Source organism: Coregonus lavaretus (genome assembly GCF_964263955.1).
Source record: "Coregonus lavaretus genome assembly, chromosome: 15".
Taxonomy (NCBI): Eukaryota; Metazoa; Chordata; class Actinopteri; order Salmoniformes; family Salmonidae; genus Coregonus; species Coregonus lavaretus.
Window position 1 is genome coordinate 39,942,911 of NC_140002.1, and position 20,149 is coordinate 39,963,059.

At 46.4% G+C, this 20,149-nt stretch overlaps 1 protein-coding gene across 1 annotated transcript; it reads right to left on the reverse strand.

Moving 5' to 3' along the window:
* Nucleotides 1-1,729: 1,729 nt before the first annotated feature.
* LOC311142879 (transmembrane protein 47-like) lies at nucleotides 1,730-18,858 on the reverse strand. The gene is made up of 3 exons (XM_084178585.1): nucleotides 18,576-18,858; nucleotides 11,836-11,976; nucleotides 1,730-2,638 (listed from the first exon to the last, which is right to left on the reverse strand). The coding sequence occupies exons 1-3, from the start codon at nucleotides 18,769-18,771 to the stop codon at nucleotides 2,457-2,459; spliced, it is 519 nt and encodes a 172-aa protein (XP_084034711.1). The 5' UTR covers nucleotides 18,772-18,858; the 3' UTR covers nucleotides 1,730-2,456.
* Nucleotides 18,859-20,149: the final 1,291 nt, after the last annotated feature.

The following is a 20,149-nucleotide window of genomic DNA, read 5'->3' on the forward strand; positions in this document are numbered from 1 at the left end:
TTGACAGCTTGGGGACAGAGGCCGACATCGTGGCAGAAGTGTTCTACAAGAGCACCCACGCACAGTAACATGGGGCATTTCTCACTGGTGCAGCTAAAATACAAACAGGTTGAAGATAGATGGTGTTGAGAATCACCCCATTCCAGGCAGAGAGCCCCAGCTGCTGCAGTGTGCGCTCTGCTGGGTAGGTAGAGAGGAGTGGGCACGCAGCACCAGGGAGGACAGGCACCAGGCGGCCAGACTCTCCACCTGACACCTGAGAGTCAGTGGTTCAGGAGGAACAGCTGAGCACTGGCGTGCCTGGACACCTCCTCTGGGTCCAGCGCCACTGAACACACAGTCACACAGTTACATAGCAACCCTGCTGGGGCCCCCAGACACAACATGAGTCTTATTACTAAGAGAATGACAAAAATGGAGAGTGGCTCAAGACCTCCCTCGCTGACTATGCCATCAGCGTTTTTCATTTCTTGACTTTTTTTTTATATCAAGGCTAATTTTATCACAGCCCTCAGTATCCATGGAATTGAAACCAGATGAGATGGGCTGAACTAAAACAGCAGCCCATGCAGTGCATTCCCTTCCCCTCTCTGTCTTAGAAACACAGCCTGCAGGGGAAAACAGTCTGGAGTCACAGAGGGGGAACAACAACGCTGATGGTTTGTTTTGAGGAGCTAATAAACAAGTCATTTAAAACAGCCCCTGAAACGATGGCTTGATTACGTAACAGTGAGCTTCTGTAGAATATCCAGGGGGGAAAAGGAATGTATGGAACGGTAGTTACAGGTGTGCAAAATAATGCAGGGAGGAAAAGGGTGGACTGACTCTAGGAGAATGACTTTGACTTGAATGTATTGTTATACCCATATGCTTACCCATAGCCTGTCAAATGAATATTTCACAAGTGAAATGAATGGCACAGCCTTTGGACGTGTTTGATATTTACATACCCATTACGATGAGAGTCCCTACTATCCAAATGAAAAAAATAGCCAATAATGATACTCCATCACTCTAATGGCACCATAAGCATGTAATAAATGGGAGGTCCTGAACTATTTTGCCTCTGGTGTTTGGCCCCACTTTCATCTAGTGGACAGGAAGCAGCACTGTTAGTGTCTGCGTAGAGCCCTAAGAGACCATCAATATCCTGCCAGCCAATAGCTCCAAACCCCATTACGCTCCAACCCAGGAGTCTCATTCCCACGTCCCATTTAGCTGTAGAGCCACAAGCAGCCATACTGGTAATGGCAACTATAATTGGATTGCTGCGGCTGTTTCTTTCTGGCCTGCGAGACCCTTGTGTCCTGGGCTGTGGGAGAATGGTATAGCCTTGTAAGAAATGTTGCAAGTGGCTCTCTGCCATGCCATTTCCTCCAAAGCAAGGCACCTATCATTTACCCCCCTCCTCCCCTGCTCAGTGGTACATTCCTGCCATAGCTTTGATTGGGTATTTCTGGGCCCGAGGTCTTACGGTAGGGATGTTAGACAGACTCTACTTGAGTTATGACAAACTAAACGTGCAACTATTCAAAGACCCTCTGTTATGTATGTTGTTCACATTATTTGTATTCTTCATTGTGAAAAAATGTGAACAGATCCAAAGACTGGATAAAGACCACCAAATCAATTTGCAAAGCTCAGTTGACATAATCCAGAGCCAGAGCTATGCAAAAGCTGAAGACTGCTGTAATAATTCAAAACAAATTAGAAACACATGTTCATTTTTGCATATATATCAGTACTGTTTATTTTACACTTCAAATGTAAGGAGCTGGCAAAACCAGATATGTTTCAGCTATGAAGACACGTAGCTAGGGATTCACCTCTGATCAGTGTTCAGAAACTGCAATTATCAAACAGCAATACATTAAATATACCTTCCTATGGGAGATTGGATAGCAAGATAAATGATAATATCAATACATTAACAATATGATTTGTCATCATGAAATTCTAAACAAAAAAAAATACACCCAATAAAAGGAATATATACCAATCCCTTATATAAACACCTCAGCCCAGAGGGGAGGCGTCAGAGAATCTTCCTTGTTCCTCTACGAATGGAGATCCATGGGATGTGCTGTAGAAAAGGTCTCTGGGAGCCCACTAAGGACAGACAGACACTTTCTCCACACAGCTGTTCCTCCGACTTCATCTCTCCTGTTGATCAGCCAGAGCCAGGAGCCCTGGCTTAGAATAGGTCCTCACACCCTGTCTATAAATAACAGCACGGAGTGGTGTCTGTGAGATATATGTAGGTATCTAAGCTTGTCTATGTGGGCAGAGGAAAGAAGTTTGGGGGCATGTGTGTGTATGTTTGTGTGTGTGTTGTCGTACAAGAGTATGAGTGTGAATGTTTGTTTGTTTGTGTGTGTGTGTGTGTGTGTGTGTGTGTGTGTGTGTGTGTGTGTGTGTGTGTGATAGATAGAGTAGGAGAAGGAGAGAGAAAGGACTCAGTACATAGCGTCCTCATACATGTCCGTCCGGAGGCAGAAGAGGATGCCTCCTCCTAGCATGAAGATGGTGGCTCCCCAGCCCAGTCCGTAGCCCCAGTTGAACTCATGGTAGGTCTGCAGGACTGTTCCATCAATGAACTTGATTGGGTAGAGGACCAGTGCACAGGCCTGAAGGACCACTGAAAGAAAGGGAAAAAATCTTGATAAGAAATCCACAGAAAGATGTGAACATGTTTACAGTTAGACTTTGTGCGTCTCCTATCTCTGTATACTATTTTAGGGCCCTATAAAATCCACGTTGCCAACAGAATCACGGAATCCAGACATTAAAACGGAATTAAAAAATGTATTGAACTTATTACAACATTCATTAATATGCCCATGATTATCATAAGACATTAACAAAATGCATCAGTGATTTGTATTTTCCTTCAACTTTCTGAAGAGGCAATGACACAGGAATGCCCCAGTCTGTGTGTGCGCGTTTGTCTACCACTTTGTGTAGCCGTTAGCGATGACGCTAATGTAATGACAACTGTCTTCTGGAAGCTGGAAAGGCATTCCCAAAAACCTTCTCAATTAAATGTCAACTACAATTAGCCTATGCCTACCTGGCAGAATGATATCATTATTATTTGGCATGGGTCCTCAGATCCTCAAAAAATTCTACAGCTGCACCATCGAGAGCATCCTGACTGGTTGCATCACCGCCTGGTATGGCAACTGCTTGGCCTCCGACCGCAAGGCACTACAGAGGGTAGTGCGTACGGCCCAGTACATCACTGGGGCCAAGCTTCCTGCCATCCAGGACCTCTATACCAGGCGGTGTCAGAGGAAGGCCCTCAAAATTGTCAAAGACTCCAGCCACCCTAGTCATAGACTGTTCTCTCTGCTACCGCACGGCAAGCGGTACCGGAGTGCCAAGTCTAGGTCCAAAAGACTTCTCAACAGCTTCTACCCCCAAGCCATAAGACTCCTGAACAGCTAATCATGGCTACCCGGACTATTTGCACTGCCCCCCACCCCATCTTTTTATGCTGCTGCTATTCTGTTAATTATTTATGCATTGTCACTTTAACTCTACCCACATGTACATATTACTTCAACTACCTCAACTAGCCGGTGCCCCCCGCACATTGACTCTGCACCGGTACCCCCCTGTATATATAGCCTCCCTACTGTTATTTTATTTTACTTCTGCTCTTTTTTTCTCAATACTTTTTTGTTGTTTTATTCAAATTTTTTATTTAAAATAAATGCACGGTTGGTTAAGGGCTGTAAGTAAGCATTCCACTGTAATGTCTGCACCTGTTGTATTCGGCGCATGTGGCCAATAAAATTTTATTTTATTTTATTTTATTATTTGCATAAATCCAGTGGCCATTTGTTTTGCAAACTCTGCAATCACATGAGCGCTACAGAAACCTCACTAACCAAACAACAGTCTCTTGTTGGTGTATACTTGCATTAAAGGGTAACTACACCCAAAAATCTAAATTTCTTAGATTTTTCCCTGACCTCAAAAGTGGTCTTCTGATGTGGTTTTAAGCATTGTTGTGGACATAGAATTCTCAATTGTGGTGTTTTTCTATCAATTTAAAAAACGTGATTTGGAAAGAGAAAACTTAAAACGAAAACCGGGAAAAACTAAACGGAGAAAACTGAATTTGGGGTGAAAAAACTGAATAATGCAAAAAATAAAACAGATTTTATAGGGCCCAACTATTTGAGATGTGTCCTGGTAAAAGGGAACCAGCTAGCCATCATCACTTCTGCTTGCCTTGTTGTATGAATGAATGACTAGCTGTGTGCAGGTAGGGAGCTAGTGATGCCAAGGCTGCTGATGGGAAACTGGAGCCATGTGTGAGTCAGAGAGGGAACAACAGCCAGGCTAGCAGGGGGGTGATAGAACCCCAACCAGCCGCTACCCAGGGGGTCCTATCACACCCCCTCCCCTCAGTGTCCTCTACACTCTATAAACCCTGTTCATCCCCCTGGGTTCCTCTCACACTCTCTGTGCCCCTCCCTCAGAGACCCAACAGCTGCTCATTACTGCAGCCAGCAGCCAACTAACAGGCACAACAAACCCAGCCGCCCATGCTCCACCACTCAGTAAACAAACAAAACATACTACTGCATCCTGTATCCAATCTCTAGTTCTCTAATAAAGTTCTAATGCATTCTCCTTGGGTTGACACTGAGAAATGCTCTACCATATGTTGTATGGTTATGGCAGAACATTCTTGGCCTTTATTGACCACAGCCTAAATATAGGATTATTGTAGTGAACAATTCTGGTCCAGCATTTTACACGCTGAACTGAAGTCTGTAGGTAAAAGCCTATTATAATTCTAACTCTTTGTGGGCATATACTGTCAAGTGGCCAAAGCCTATAATCCTGAACTTCCAAAGAAAAGTAAAAAGTTCCACAAGTGTGCCTTTATAACTTGTGAAGTTGTGTTCCGCTGGACTGTGGTCGGACCTATGGTGGCAGAGCTTATAATAGAAAACACATTGGGTCACTCTATAATATCCCTATAGTGACAGAACTTGTATTATGTCTATGCTGTGTTAACATTTCTCTGTGCACTTTGTATGTGGAGTAGGAAAGGTTTGACGCACTAGTTGCCACACAGTTGTTAGACTGTTATAAGGCTCAGCGAGTGTCCTGTTCATCCTATGGGATAGTCACCAATGTCAGTCGATTGAAATTGGTTATAATACCACTACAGACATAACTATTCACTTTATGATTCACTTTGATTCACTTTGGTCACATTGTGTAAACTCCTCACATCACATTCCTCACATTCTGAGTCAACACATTCCTAATAAATATATTTAAGAGCAGGGAAGCAGTCACTGTGTGGGCAATGAATCAGAGTGAGCGTTGGTCAGTCTGTGTGTGTGTGTGTGTGTGTGTGTACACACACACGTGTGTACTCACGTGTGTGCGGTGAGGCATGTGTCTTCTTCCTACTTTTAGGGTCAAACAGTAAGGCGTCATGTTTAAAGAGGGGGAGAGGAAATACCACAGTGTGGGCTCTCTCTAACTACTGTTCCTTTTCCCTGTGTGCATGTGCACGTGTGAGTGTGTGTATATGTGGACTGACTCAGAGAGGGGACATTGTGTACTTTACTGAGACCCCATCTATTTACTTCCTGCTGGACAAGGCGGCGGGGCCTGGAGGAGAGGAGGGGGCGAGCATGAGACATAAGCCCAGGAACGTGACTGTTGACGGAGGCCAGACTGAGGCGGTTGGGCTGGGGCTGTACTTCTGGCCAGCAGACAGGCACAACACTGAATCTTAGCCTCTCTCTCTGACTGGGGGCATTTACCACAGCTCCCCTCTCCCCTCCATCCTGTGACTGAGGGCTCTCCTGCCATAAGGAGACCTTTATCCTTAACAGGCCTGAAAGCAATTACAGAGAGGGAAAGAAAACACTGCATCTCCCACATTTCTTAGCAAATGACAAACAGCGACAGCATCAGACATTACATCTACCACAATCTATCCCACCACATACTGGTCCTACAGTATTGGAGGCCTTTTGGCTTTTTCTAAGAGCAACTGGCTAAGTAACTGGCTGATGGAACCAATGGTTGCTTGTATACATCCTGACACCTGTCTCTCAATGGACTCCAAGCAGAAAACTTCCCAAGCAGAAAACTTGGGAAAGATATTTGTTTAGGCCCGAGAAAGTGCCGGGAGTGGGAGCAATGGTATTTGTTTTCATTCTACATAAATTCAATAATAGGATGCCTGTCTGTTATATAAGTTTGTTTTATATTGGGGAATGTTGGGGAAAGTGGGACATAGCACAAACCAGGCAAAGGCTTTTGTCTCTGCTTCATCATTGTTTTCAAACCGCAAGATGTACTGATTGCACTGCACACTGCTCTATTCCTGACATCACACACACAAACATGCACACACACACACACACACACACACACACACACACACACACACACACACACAGAAATGCACACACACACTCTTTTTCATTACAAGAACAAACAGAAAAAAGCGATGTTGGTTTTAATATTGCTTCCTTATTTGGCTTACTGTGCTTGTCCCCTCTGTGGATGTTTTATATGGCGATGTATTGGTAGTAATATGCAGCTGTTGATTTGCTACAGTACAGTTCAGAGAAGACAGATAGAAAGTATTGTGAAATGAGTTTGTTTTGAACAATTAGTTAGTTTTAAGAGTTAAATGCTCCTCAGCACTGTCATTCCGGCATGGCCTCTTAATTGTGTTTTCCCTGAACCTGAGAAGGAAAAGCCTAGTGAAGGAGAGAGCAGAGAGAAAGGGGGAAAGAGAGAGAGAGAGCAGAAAATGAAAGAGAGACCATTGAGAGGGGGAGAGAGAGAAAGAGAGAGCAGAGAGAGGGAAGAGAGGAAGCAGAGAGTGCAAGCAGAGAGAGGGGGAGCAGACCGAGCAGAGAGAGCTGTGGGAGAATGAGTTTTTTATTCCTGGATATTATCCATGAAGGAATACATTCCTCTCTTCACTGGTAACTGTGCAAATTCTGCGGCTGCTTTTTCTTGGCACACATCAGCCTGCTTTCTGGGTTTCACAGCAGATCCCTCACCACAGAAAGAGTTAGCTCAACTCCAACTCCCCTCTCATCCCCCCAACCTCTCCTTCTCCACCCTCACAGTCTCAGTCTATTTAGCTTTGTGCAAACAACTTGACTATGTTCTGAAATTGTGAATTCTGTCTGTATGGAGACCAATGTCGTATGAGGGAAAGCATTATACTGTATCTCCATGTTGTGCCTATGTGAAAATGCTGTTCATTGACTATAGCTCAGCATTCAACACCATAGTCCCCTCCAAGCTCATCACTAAGCTAAGGACCCTGGGACTGAACACCTCCCTCTGCAACTGGATTCTGGACTTCCTGACGAGCCGCCCCCAGGTGGTGAGGGTAGGCAACAACATATATGCCACGCTGACCCTCAACACAGGGGCCCCTCAGGGGTGCGTGCTTAGTCCCCTCTTGTACTCTCTGTTCATTCATGACTGCGAGGCCACACATGACTCCAACAACATCATTAGTGGTAGGCCTGATCACCAACGACAATGAGACAGCCCATAGGGAGGAGGTCAGAGACCTGCCAGTGTGGTGCCAGGCCAACAACCTCTCCCGCAACGTCAGCAAGACAAAGGAGCTGATCGTAGACTACAGGAAACGGAGGGCCGAGCATGCCCCTATTCACATCGACAGGGATGTAGTGGAGCGGGTTGAGAGCTTCAAGTTCCTTGGTGTCTACATCACTAAGGATCTATCATGGTCCACAAACACCAACACAGTCGTGAAGAGGCTGAAAATATAGGCCCACAGATCCTCAAAAAGTTATACAGTAGAACCATTGAGAGCATCTTGACTGGCTGTATCACCGCTTGGTATGGCAACTGCTTGGCATCCGACCACAAGGCGCTACAGAGGGTAGTGCATACGGCCCAATACATCACTGGGGCCGAGCTCTCTGCCATCCAGGACTTCTATACCAGTCATAGACTGTTCTCTCTGTTCTCTCTGCTACCGCACGGGCAAGTGGTACTGATGCACAAAGTCTGGAACCAACAGGACCCTGAACAGCTTCTACCCCAAGCCATAAGACTGCTTAATAGTCAGTTAAATAGTTAACCAAATAGCTACCCGGACTATCTGCATTGACCCTTTTTGCACTAATTTTCTGACTCATCACATACGCTGCTGCTACTGTTTATTATCTATCTTGTTGCCTTTTCACTTTGTTCCTAGTTATATGTACATATCTACCTCAATTACATGGACTCAGTACTGGTACCCCGTGTATATAGCCAAGTTATTGTTACTCATTGTGCATTACGTGTTATTACCTTTCTATTATTTCTCTATTTTCTTTCTGCATTGTTGGGAAGGGCTTGTAAGTAAGCATTTCACTGTTAGTCTACACCTGTTCTTTACAAAGCATGTGATGATTAAAATGTGATTTGATTTGTATGTGTTTGGCACAGTATGTCCCTGTATGGTGTTCATGTAGTCAAATCAAATCAAATCGAATCGTATTTGTCACATACACGTGTTTAGCAGATGTTATAGCGGGTGTAGCGAAATGCTTGCGCTTCTAGCTCCGACAGTGCAGTAATATCTAACAAGTAATATCTAACAATTTCACAACATATACCCAATACACACACAAAATTAGTAAGGAATGGAATTTAAGAAAATATACATATATGGATAAGCAATGACAGAGCGGCATGGACTAGGATACAGTAGAATATTATAGAATATAATGTAGTATATACATATGAGATGAGTAGTGCAAGATATGTAAACATTATTAAAGTGACTAGTGTTCCATTTCTTAAAGTGGCCAGTGATTTCAATAGGCAGCAGCAGCCTCTAATGTGCTAGTGATGGCTATTTAACAGTCTGATGGCCTTGAGATAGAAGCTGTTTTTCATTCTTTCGGTCCCTGCTTTGATGCACCTGTACTGACCTCGCCTTCTGGATGATAGCGGGGTGAACAGGCAGTGGCTCGGGTGGTTGATGTCCTTAATGATCTTTTTGGCCTTCCTGTGACATCGGGTGCTGTATGTGTCTTGGAGGGCGGGTAGTTTGCCCCCGGTAATGCGTTCGGCAGACTGCACCACCCTCTGGAGAGCCCTGCGGTTGCGGGCGGTGCAGTTGCCGTACCAGGCGGTGATACAGCCCGACAGGATGCTCTCAATTGTGCATCTGTAAAGGTTTGTGAGGGTTTTAGGTGCCAAGCCGCATTTCTTCAGCCTCCTGAGGTTGAAGAGGCTCTGTTGTGCCTTCTTCACCACACTGTCTGCGTGGGTGGTCCATTTCAGTTTGTCGGTGATGTGTACGCCAAGGAACTTGAAGCTTTCCACCTTCTCCACTGAGGTCCCGTCTATGTGGATAGGGGGGTGCACACTCTGCTGTTTCCTGAAGTCCACGATCATCTCCTTTGTTTTGTTGACGTTGAGTGAGAGGTTATTTTCCTGGCACCACACTCCCAGAGCCCTCACCCCCTCCCTGTAGGCGGTCTCGTCATCTGTTGTGTCGTCTGCAAACTTGATGATTGAGTTGGAGGCGTGCTTGGCCATGCAGTCATGGGTGAACAGGGAGTACAGGAGGGGGCTGAGCACGCACCCTTGTGGGGCCCCAGTGTTGAGGATCAGCGAAGTGGAGATGTTGTTTCCTACCTTCACCACCTGGTGGCGGCCCGTCAGGAAGTCCAGGACCCAGATGCACAAGGCGGGGTTCAGACCCAGGACCTCGAGCTTAATGATGAGCTTGGAGGGTACTATGGTGTTGAATGCTAAGCTATAGTCAATGAACAGCATTCTTACATAGGTATTCCTCTTGTCCAGATGGGATAGGGCAGTGTGCAGTGTGATGGCGATTGCATCGTCTGTGGATCTATTGGGGTGGTAAGCAAATTGAAGTGGGTCTAGGGTGACAGGTAAGGTAGAGGTGATATGATCCTTGACTAGTCTCTCAAAGCACTTCATGATGACAGAGGTGAGTGCTACAGGGCGATAGTCATTTAGTTCAGTTATCTTTGCTTTCTTGGGTACAGGAACAATGAAACACACCTTGAAGCATGTGGAAACAGCCGACTGGGAAAGGGAGAGATTGAATATGTCCATAAACACACCAGCCAGTTGGTCTGCGCATGCTCTGAGGACGCGGCTAGGGATGCCGTCTGGGCCGGCAGCCTTGCGGGGGTTAACATGCTTAAATGTCTTAATCACGTCGGCCACGGAAAAGGAGAGGCCACAGTCCTTGGTAGTGGGCCTCGTCAGTGGCACTGTGTTATCCTCAAAGCGGGCGAAGATGGTGTTTAGCTTGTTTGGAAGCGAGACGTCGGTGTCGTCGACGTGGCTGGTTTTCCTTTTGTAGTCCATGATTGTCTGTAGACCCTGCCACATACGTCTCGTGTCTGAGCCGTTGAATTGCGACTCCACTTTGTCTCTATACTGATGTTTTGCCCTATTAATTGCCTTGCGGAGTGAGTAGCTACACTGTTTGTATTCTGCCATATTCCCAGTCACCTTACCATGGTTGAATGCGGTGGTTCACGCTTTCAGATTTGTGCGAATGCTGCCATCCATCCATGGTTTCTGGTTAGGGTAGGTTTTAATAGTCACAGTGGGCACAACATCACCTATACACTTCCTGATAAACGTAGTCACAGTTTCAGTGTATTCATCTAAATTATTTCCGGAAGCTACCCGGAACTTAGCCCAGTCCGCGTGATCAAAACAATCTTGAAGCGTGGATTCCGATTGGTCAGACCAGCGTTGAATAGTCCTTAGCACGGGTATTTCTTTTTTGAGTTTCTGCCTATAGGAAGGGAGGAGCAAAATGGAGTCGTGGTCAGATTTGCCGAAAGGAGGGCGGGGGAGGGCCTTATAACCATCCCGGAAGTTCGAATAGCAACGGTCAAGGATTTTGGCAGCGCGAGTACAACAGTCGATATGTTGATAGAACTTCGGCAGCCTAGTCCTCAAATTTGCTTTGTTAAAATCCCTGGCTACAATAAATGCAGCCTCAGGTTATGTGGTTTCCAGTTTGCATAAGGTCCAGTGAAGTTCTTTGAGGGCCGTCGTGGTATCGGCTTGAGGGGGGATATACACGGCCGTGACTATAACCGAAGAAAAGTATCTTGGGAGATAATACGGTCGGCATTTGATTGTGAGATATTCTAGGTCAGGTGAACAAAAGGACTCGAGTTCCTGTATGTCATGAAACACACACCTCCGCCCTTCTGCTTCCCGGAGAGATTTTTATTCCTGTCTGCGCGATGAACTGAGAACCCCTCTGGCTGGACCGATTTCGACAGAATATCCCAAGACAGCCATGTTTCTGTGAAACAAAGTCTGTTACAGGCCTTGATGTCTCTCTGGAAAGAAATCCTTGCTCGGAGTTCGTTGACGTTGTTAACCAAAGACTGAACATTAGCGAGTAGTATACTTGGAAGCGGTGGTTGGTGTGTGTGCCTCCTAAGTCGAACCAGCAGGCCGCTCCGAGTGCCTCTCCTCCGCCGGCGATGTTTTGGGTCAGCCGCTGGAATCAGTTCAGTTGTCCTTGGGAGAGCAAACAAAGGATCTGCTTCGTGAAAGTCGTATTCCTGGTCATAATGCTGGTGAGTTACCGCCGCTCTGATATCCAATAGTTTTCCCCAGCTGTATGTAATGATACAAGACACTTTCTGAGCTAATAATGTAAAAAATAATACATAAAAAAACAAAATACTGCAAAGTTTCCTAAGAGATAGTCGCGAGGCCGCCATCTTCGTCGGCGCCAGATCGAATAGGGATTGGTTTGTTGGGTTTGTGATGGTTTAGGTATGGTGGACTCACCTGCAGTGAACATGAACACGGCTACTGTGCGGTAGTGCCTTCTGTGTGTCCCCCGGCACAGGGAGATGAGGGCCACCAGGAAGGCCACCAGAGTCACTGCAGCACCGGCCAGCAGCAGCACGAGGGTGGCTATCTGCCAGTCTGCAGGAGGAGACACATGTTACAAACGACCATCACCAATATTGATTCACAGGGTACTCCTACTCTAATCACTCACTGAAATACACCATATATATAAAAGTATGTGGACACCCCTTCAGATTAGTGGATTCTGCTATTTCAGCCACACCCATTGCTGACAGGTGTATAACATCGAGCACACAGCCATGCAATCTCCATAGATTGGCAGTAGAATGGCCTTACTGAAGAGCTCAGTGACTTTCAACATGGCACCGTCATAGGATGCCACCTTTCCAATAAGTCAGTTCATAAAATTTCTGCCCTGATAGAGCTGCCCCGGTCAACTGTAAGTGCTGTTATTGTGAAGTGGAAACGTCTAAGAGCAACAACGGCTCAGCCACGAAGTGGTAGGCCACACAAGCTCACAGAACGGGACCACCGAGTGCTGAAGCACGTAAAAATCGTCTGTCCTCGGTTGCAGTGCTCACTACCGAGTTCCAAACTGCCTCTGGAAGCAACGTCAGCACAATAATTGTTAGTCGGGACCTTCGTAAAATGGGTTTCCATGGCCGAACAGCCGCACACAAGCCTAAGATCACCATGCGCAATGCCAAGCGTCGGCTGGAGTGGTGTAAAACTCGCCATCTTTGGACTCTGGAGCAGTGGAAACTCCTTCTCTGGAGTGATGAATCATGCTTCACCATCTGGCAGTCCGACGGACGAATCTGGGTTTGGCGGCTGCCAGGAGAACGCTACCTGCCCGAATGCATAGTGCCAACTGTAAAGTTTGATGGAGGAGGAATAATGGTCTGGGGTTGTTTTTCATGGTTCGGGCTAGGCCCCTTAGTACCAGTGAAGGGAAATCTTAACGCTACAGCATACAATGTCATCCTAGACGATTCTGTGCTACCAACTTTGTGGCAACAGTTTGGGGAAGGCCCTTTCCTGTTCCAGAATGACAATGCCACCATGCACAAAGCGAGGTCCATACTTGACTGGCCTGCACAGAGCCCTGACCTCAACCCCATCGAACACCTTTGGGATGAATTGGAACGCCATCCGTGAACCAGGCCTAATCACCCAACATCAGTGCCCGACCTCACTAATGCTCTTGTGGCTGAATGGAAGCAAGTCCCAGCAGCAATGTTCTAACATCTAGTGGAAAGCCTTCCCAGAAGGCTGGAGGCTGTTATAGCAGCAAAGGGGGGACCAACTCCATATTAATGCCCATGATTCTGCAATGAGATGTTTGACAAGCAGGTGTCCACATACTTTTGGTCATGTAGTGTATGGCTGTATGGTGGAATTGAATGGATCCCCCATAAACTCAGACCAGTGATGAGAGACAAACAGGAAACAAGTCTACTTGTTACAACACAAAACACGTGTGTGTGTATTTGTGGTCAAGAAAGAGTTCAAAATTCCCCAACATACACAGTTCTCTCTAGTGTTTTAATTTAGACAGTGAAGGGAGCTTGATCCACAGAGCTACTTCAAACATGCTCACTTGACCACGTGCAGAACACTTTCTTCCATCTCATCCATCTCATCTGCCTCTGCCTCTCCTCTGTCCAGGTTCTGGCTGTGCAGATAGAGCCAAGGTGCAGCGCTCCAAAATCCAGCTGACTGTTCAGTTCTCCCTCAGGTCTGTTGCGTCTCGGTTGGCTGGCTCGCCTCAGAGAACAGAGAGAAGCTCCACTGGAGGCAGATAATGAGCTCTGTCATGTTTTTCTCGCCCCCCAGGTCACCTTCTCCTTTGTCTCCTGTAGTGTTAAACCCACCATGCCCCTGCACCCAGAAGCCCTGGTCCTAATGAGCTCCGCCAGGCAGGCAGATGTTCTCTCTCACTGCCCAGGGAACAACAGAGGGAAGGAGATCTATCACAGAAGCTTATAATGTGACAGGTTTTTGTCTGACAGCACCCTCCGCAGGGTCGTTACAAAACGGAAACATACGGTTTTCAGGGGAAAAGGAAGAGAGCCTGTGACGCCACTTCCGCTTTGTACGTGCGCCTCGCTGTTTACAGTCTCTGGTGAAACATATAGTGGATGACTATAGGTAGTCCGTCTTCAAGAGAGCAAGAGTTGCACCCCTTCTCAAAAAACCTACACTCGATCCCTCCGATGTCAACAACTACAGACCAGTATCCCTTCTTTCTTTTCTCTCCAAAACTCTTGAGCGTGCCGTCTTTAGCCAACTCTCTTGCTATCTCTCTCAGAATGACCTTCTTGATCCAAACCAGTCAGGTTTCAAGACAGGTCATTCAACTGAGACTGCTCTTCTCTGTGTCACGGAGGCTCTCCGCACTGCTAAAGCTAACTCTCTCTCCTCTGCTCTCGTCCTTCTAGACCTATCTGCTGCCTTTGATACTGTGAACCATCAAATCCTCCTCTCCACCCTCTCCGAGTTGGGCATCTCCGGCGCGGCTCACTCTTGGATTGCGTCCTACCTGACAGGTCGCTCCTACCAGGTGGCGTGGCGAGAATCTGTCTCCGCACCACGTGCTCTCACCACTGGTGTCCCCCAGGGCTCAGTTCTAGGCCCTCTCCTATTCTCGCTATACACCAAGTCACTTGGCTCTGTCATATCCTCACATGGCCTCTCCTATCATTGCTACGCAGACGACACACAATTAATCTTCTCCTTTCCCCCTTCTGATAACCTGGTGGCGAATCACATCTCTGCATGTCTGGCAGACATATCAGTGTGGATGACGGATCACCACCTCAAGCTGAACCTTGGCAAGACGGAGCTGCTCTTCCTCCCGGGGAAGGACTGCCCGTTCCATGATCTCGCCATCACGGTTGACAACTCTGTTGTGTGCTCCTCCCAGAGTGAAAAGAGCCTTGGCGTGACCCTGGACAACACCCTGTCATTCTCCGCTAACATCAAGGCGGTGACCCGATCCTGTAGGTTCATGCTCTACAACATTTGCAGAGTACGACCCTGCCTTACACAGGAAGCGGCACAGGTCCTAATCCAGGCACTTGTCATCTCCCGTCTGGATTACTGCAACTCGCTGTTGGCTGGACTCCCTGCCTGTGCCATTAAACCCCTACAACTCATCCAGAACGCCACAGCCCGTCTGGTGTTCAACCTTCCCAAGTTCTCTCACGTCACCCGCTCCTCCGCACACTCCACTGGCTTCCAGTTGAAGCTCGCATCTGCTACAAGACCATGGTGCTTGCCTACGGAGCTGTGAGGGGAACGGCACCTCCTTACCTTCAGGCTCTGATCAGTCCCTACACCCAAACGAGGGCATTGCGTTCATCCACCTCTGGCCTGCTGGCCCCCCTACCTCTGCGGAAGCACAGTTCCCGCTCAGCCCAGTCAAAGCTATTCGCTGCTCTGGCACCCCAATGGTGGAACAAGCTCCCTCACAACGCCAGGACATTGGAGTCACTCACCACCTTCCGGAGACACTTGAAACCCCACCTCTTTAAGGAATACCTGGGATAGGATAAAGTAATCATTCTACCCCCCCCCCCCCCCCCCCAAAAAAAAAAAAAAAAAAAAAAGGGTAAAGTGGTTGTCCCACTGACTATCATAAGGTGAATGCACCAATTTGTAAGTCGCTCTGGATAAGAGCGTCTGCTAAATGACGAAAATGTCAAATGTAATGTCTGTCTTCGAGATGAAGTTCTTTCCACAAAGTCGAAAGACACCACATACCAATTTTGTAGGTGTCAACTTTGTCGGAGATTCCATTATCTTGCTCTCTGAAGTTGTTTCCATCCGGAATATTAACAAGGCGACACTCCATCTTAACTCCTCCTCCACATTTACTGGAATGGTTGAACAGTGCAGAAGATAACCTCCCCCTACAGTGTTTTTTCTGTTTGTCTGACAGAGACAGACCATCAAGCTGGGAGAGGGTGTGGCTGGCTGGGCACAACAGGGGAGGGCACAGAACTGAGCGAGAGGGTCCTATCAGAGGAGACAGCCAGGGTTAACCTGCCTCTCCTGATCACAGCACCCATCTGGTGTCCTACCAGCCTCTTTGCTCTGCTCTGTGCTGGAGCCTTGAGGCAGTAATAAAGCTGGCTGCAGTGGCAGTAGCATCCTCACTGAGGCTTTCCCTAACAGCACATTCTACTCTGCTGGGAGGCTCAGCCAAAACAGCTACTGAGATACTGAGAACCAGTAGAGGAGAAGGAAGAAACTCAAAGGAAGCAGCATGTAATGTTCAACGAGACCAACAATAGAGCCCCACAGTGGAGGTGTCATAATACCCATACAACCTAGATGTCAAACAGGGAAATGGTTCCAATTGTTTTTCCACCATTCATTTTTCCCATAGGGGATTTTAGAAACACTTAAAATAAAGGCTGTATTTCATATAGGCTTACCCTGGTGTGAATGCCATTGTGCTGTGCTTACTTGAACAGGAAGGTGGCGCAGCGGTCCTTCTTGTGGGAAGATTTTGTCATGAAACTTTGTCATCAAAGTCTGGCATTCTCTGGATTTATGGTGCTTTCAAGACAACTGGGAACTCTGGAAAAAACAAGGTCGAATCATGACGTCAGTGATCTTCAGGTCGGAGCTCTAGAAAGAGGCTTGAGTTCCCGACTTGGAATTCTGAGTTGGATGACTGTTCAAAACGTGTTTTCCTAGTCTGAGCCTGTTTTTTTCCAAGTTCCCAGTTGTCTTGAACACACTGAATTCTGATATTTCCCAGTTCAGAGTTTCCAGTTGTTTTGAACGTGGCAGAAGTCATGCTGGATTGAGAGCATGGCCAATGTATTAAACCTTTTGTGGCCCATGGTATTGCGTGTGAATGTTTATCCATTTAAGCTTGGAAAAAAGAAACTTAAACCCACACACCCTCTCCACCGAATAGCAGGGGAAGCAAAATAGTGATTACTTTGCAACGCTTGCAGTTAGCCACTGATTCCTTCCAAACCACTCAATGTTGAATTTGCGATTTCCAACTTGTTGTGTAATGTTTATCACCAATGGCCGATGAGCACCGATACGTTTTATTTATAATTTCTCTTCATATGACAAGGATTGAAAAGGATTTGCCAGTAGATTGTCGACTTGATTCATGATGATGACTGCTAGCTTGCTAGCTAAGATTTTGAAAGTATGATGTTGACATGATAAGTCCAATCAAATCTACGGTAGATATAACATGATTTGACATCATTTTATTTGTGGCCAATGACCTTGAGCCTTCTTGGATGGGCACTTCTAATGTAAATCTATGGCAGCACCCAAGGGGGCTTGAACTTTCTAGCTCTCCTTGTAGATTGTGTGTCCCCATGAGTGACAGCAAACTGAGCCAATCACGGAACAACTAGAGTTGTTGCCCCTAAATATGTGGCTTAGGCCTATGTCGGAATGCGTGAGAACATCCCTCCTTAAACCGTGAAATGTATCTATGATGACGCTTTCAGGCCATAACCACGGCCCCTCCATCCCCATTTAAAGAGAGCGAGAGGGAGAGAGACTCACAAAAAGAGATAACAAAGCAAGAGTGCCCTCTCCACCAGAGGAATGCAAGAATAGGTGGAACACTGCTATGCATTCACAACCCACTGGGCAAAAACTGCCTGAATCAACGTGGTTTCCACGTCATTTCAACCCAAAAAATCTATGTGATGACATTGAATCAACGTGGAAAACAAAATGTAGGCTAAATCAAACCTAGACGTTGAACTGACGTCTGTGCCCAGTGGGAAAGCTCTACAGAGGTCAGTGGAGCACCCAGATGGTACATAATGGGTACTAATTGCTCAGCAATTCAACGCTCTGCTGAGAAAGAAAACTTCACATTACAACAGATCAACAAACTCTGGCGACACTCAAAGAGAACTGCCTCAGATAAGCCTAAACAGCTACTTGTATCACGAGAATCACTCACAGAAGTGGTGCGCTCTGAATGACAGGGCAGAAAGCAAAATATTTAGTCTGGGGACCAGTCTTCTTAGAAAACATATTCCACTCATGACAGGAGTGGCAAGGAGTGGAATGTAATAGTGGCAAGTGGCAAAGAGTAGCTGAACAGAGAAGGAAACCAGGCTACAAAATATTGCCCCTGGAACGCAAGTGTATCTGTGGAGCCGGACCAACAGCGATGTTGAACAAGCAAATTACAGTACATTAACAATGGTCCATTGTTTGATCTCTTCATCCATGATGTACATACAGTAGATATTCACCGTAAATTCCAGGTATTTCTCTCACTATAATCCGATTGCTTTACGCATTGTTTCTGTATCCATCTGGATAAGTCTATAATATGTATGTGTATGCTATAGAACTTCAACAAGGTTGAGAAAGAGAAACAACCGCATCAGAAGACCCCCAATTTCTATGCCATGGCGTGTAGGCTATATCAGGCTTTAGGTATTTAGCCATGTTTTATAGAGTTTGTTATAGATAATGGGCCTTAAGAGCAGGGATTTAAAGCATAACAAATACCAATATCACAATTTTTGGGTTCCTATAGTAATAGTCCCTTTTCATTCGCTGCCAACATACTTCTACATTATTTTGGGAGACAAGGATTATAACTCATTTTGGGGATCCCTTTTCATCTGGATAGAAAACCACTTGAAAGTCATCATTTACATCAACATACAGAAGAATTTGAGAAAAAAAATCATGCTTCTTACCAGATGTGAGGGTGGAAAGGCATCTCCAACCAGACTCTGTTTCAGTGCATGATTCCCATAGCGACAAAGAAAACCGCTCTGCCGTTACCCAGGCTGGACTCAATAACGCTACAATGTCCAGACACAATGCCAGAAATACACAAAGTAAAGCAATCAACTTGAATGGTCGGAAAACGTACATTTCATTTACAGACATGTTTTCATATTAAGTTGACTTCGATCCACGCGTGTTGAAATTGAGGAGAGAAGAAAAGCTGCGACAGCGTCCTCCAGCACCCTCAGGTCCGAAAGTTCAGAATCGACTGTAGCGAGTTGGGATGAAAACCCTCATGAAGTCCTCTCCTTCCCGCGTCTGTCTGTGCGCACAATGCACTTTATTTAGATCCCGTGCGCCCCCATCTGGTCAACTGATATGACATTGGCTGTTAACTGGAGCACAATGAACCTAATGGATGGCCTTTGGGATGGATTTGTCCTTTTTCAACTGGATTTGTCCTTTCATGGTCTGGCTCTTTTGGTATCTTTGCAGTGTAAATACTGTATAAACCTAGTTGGCCATTACTGAAGATGTCAGAGCAAGAGGAGTAAAGGCTTTTTGAAGATGATGAGATGTAGGCTTTGTCTCTATGGCTGATGAATTATTGAGAAAGAGAGAGAGAGAGAGAGAGAGAGAGAGAGAGAGAGAGAGAGAGAGAGAAAGAGAGAGAGCGAGAAAGAGAGAGAGAGAGAGAGAGAGAGAGAGAGAGAGAGAGAGAGAGGGGGGGGGGGGGGGGAGAGAGAGAGACACACACACACAGGAGAACCAGATGTACAAATATCATCACCAGACATCTGGTACTCTTCTGGAGAGTGCCTATCTGTACCTCAAGACCCAGTCTGCATAGGTGGCTGGAGACTTCAATTTGCAGGTCTAAACTTTTATGCACACAGTGGATCCAGAGTGGTTGATTAGAAATCTCAGACCTTTTCACTACTATATCTGCCCCACTTGAGTCCATGTTCAATCATACACTATGTATACAAAAGTATGTGGACACCCCTTCAAATTAGTGGTTTCGGCTATTTCAGCCACACCTGTTGCTGACAGGTGTATACAATCGAGCACACAGCCATGCAATCTCCATAGACAAACATTGTCAGTAGAATGGCCCGTACTGAAGTGCTCAGTGACTTTCAATGTGGCACAGTCATAGGATGCCACCTTTCCAACAAGTCAAATTTCGTCCCTGCTAGAGCTGCCCTGGTCAACTGTAAGTGCTGTTATTGTGAAGTGGAAACGTCTAAGAGCAACAATAGCTCAGCCGCGAAGTGGTATGCCACACAAGCGCACAGAACGGGACCGCCGAGTGCTGAAGCACGTAGCACGTAAAAATCGTCTGTCCTCGGTTGCAACACTCACTACCGAGTTCCAAACTGCCTCTGGAAGCAACGTCAGCACAAGAACTGTTCGTATTGAGCTTCATGAAATGGGTTTCCATGGCCGAGCAGCCGCACACAAGCCTAAGATCACCATGCGCAATGTCAAGCGTCGGCTGGACTGGTGTAAAGATCGCCGCCATTGGACTCTGAATTAG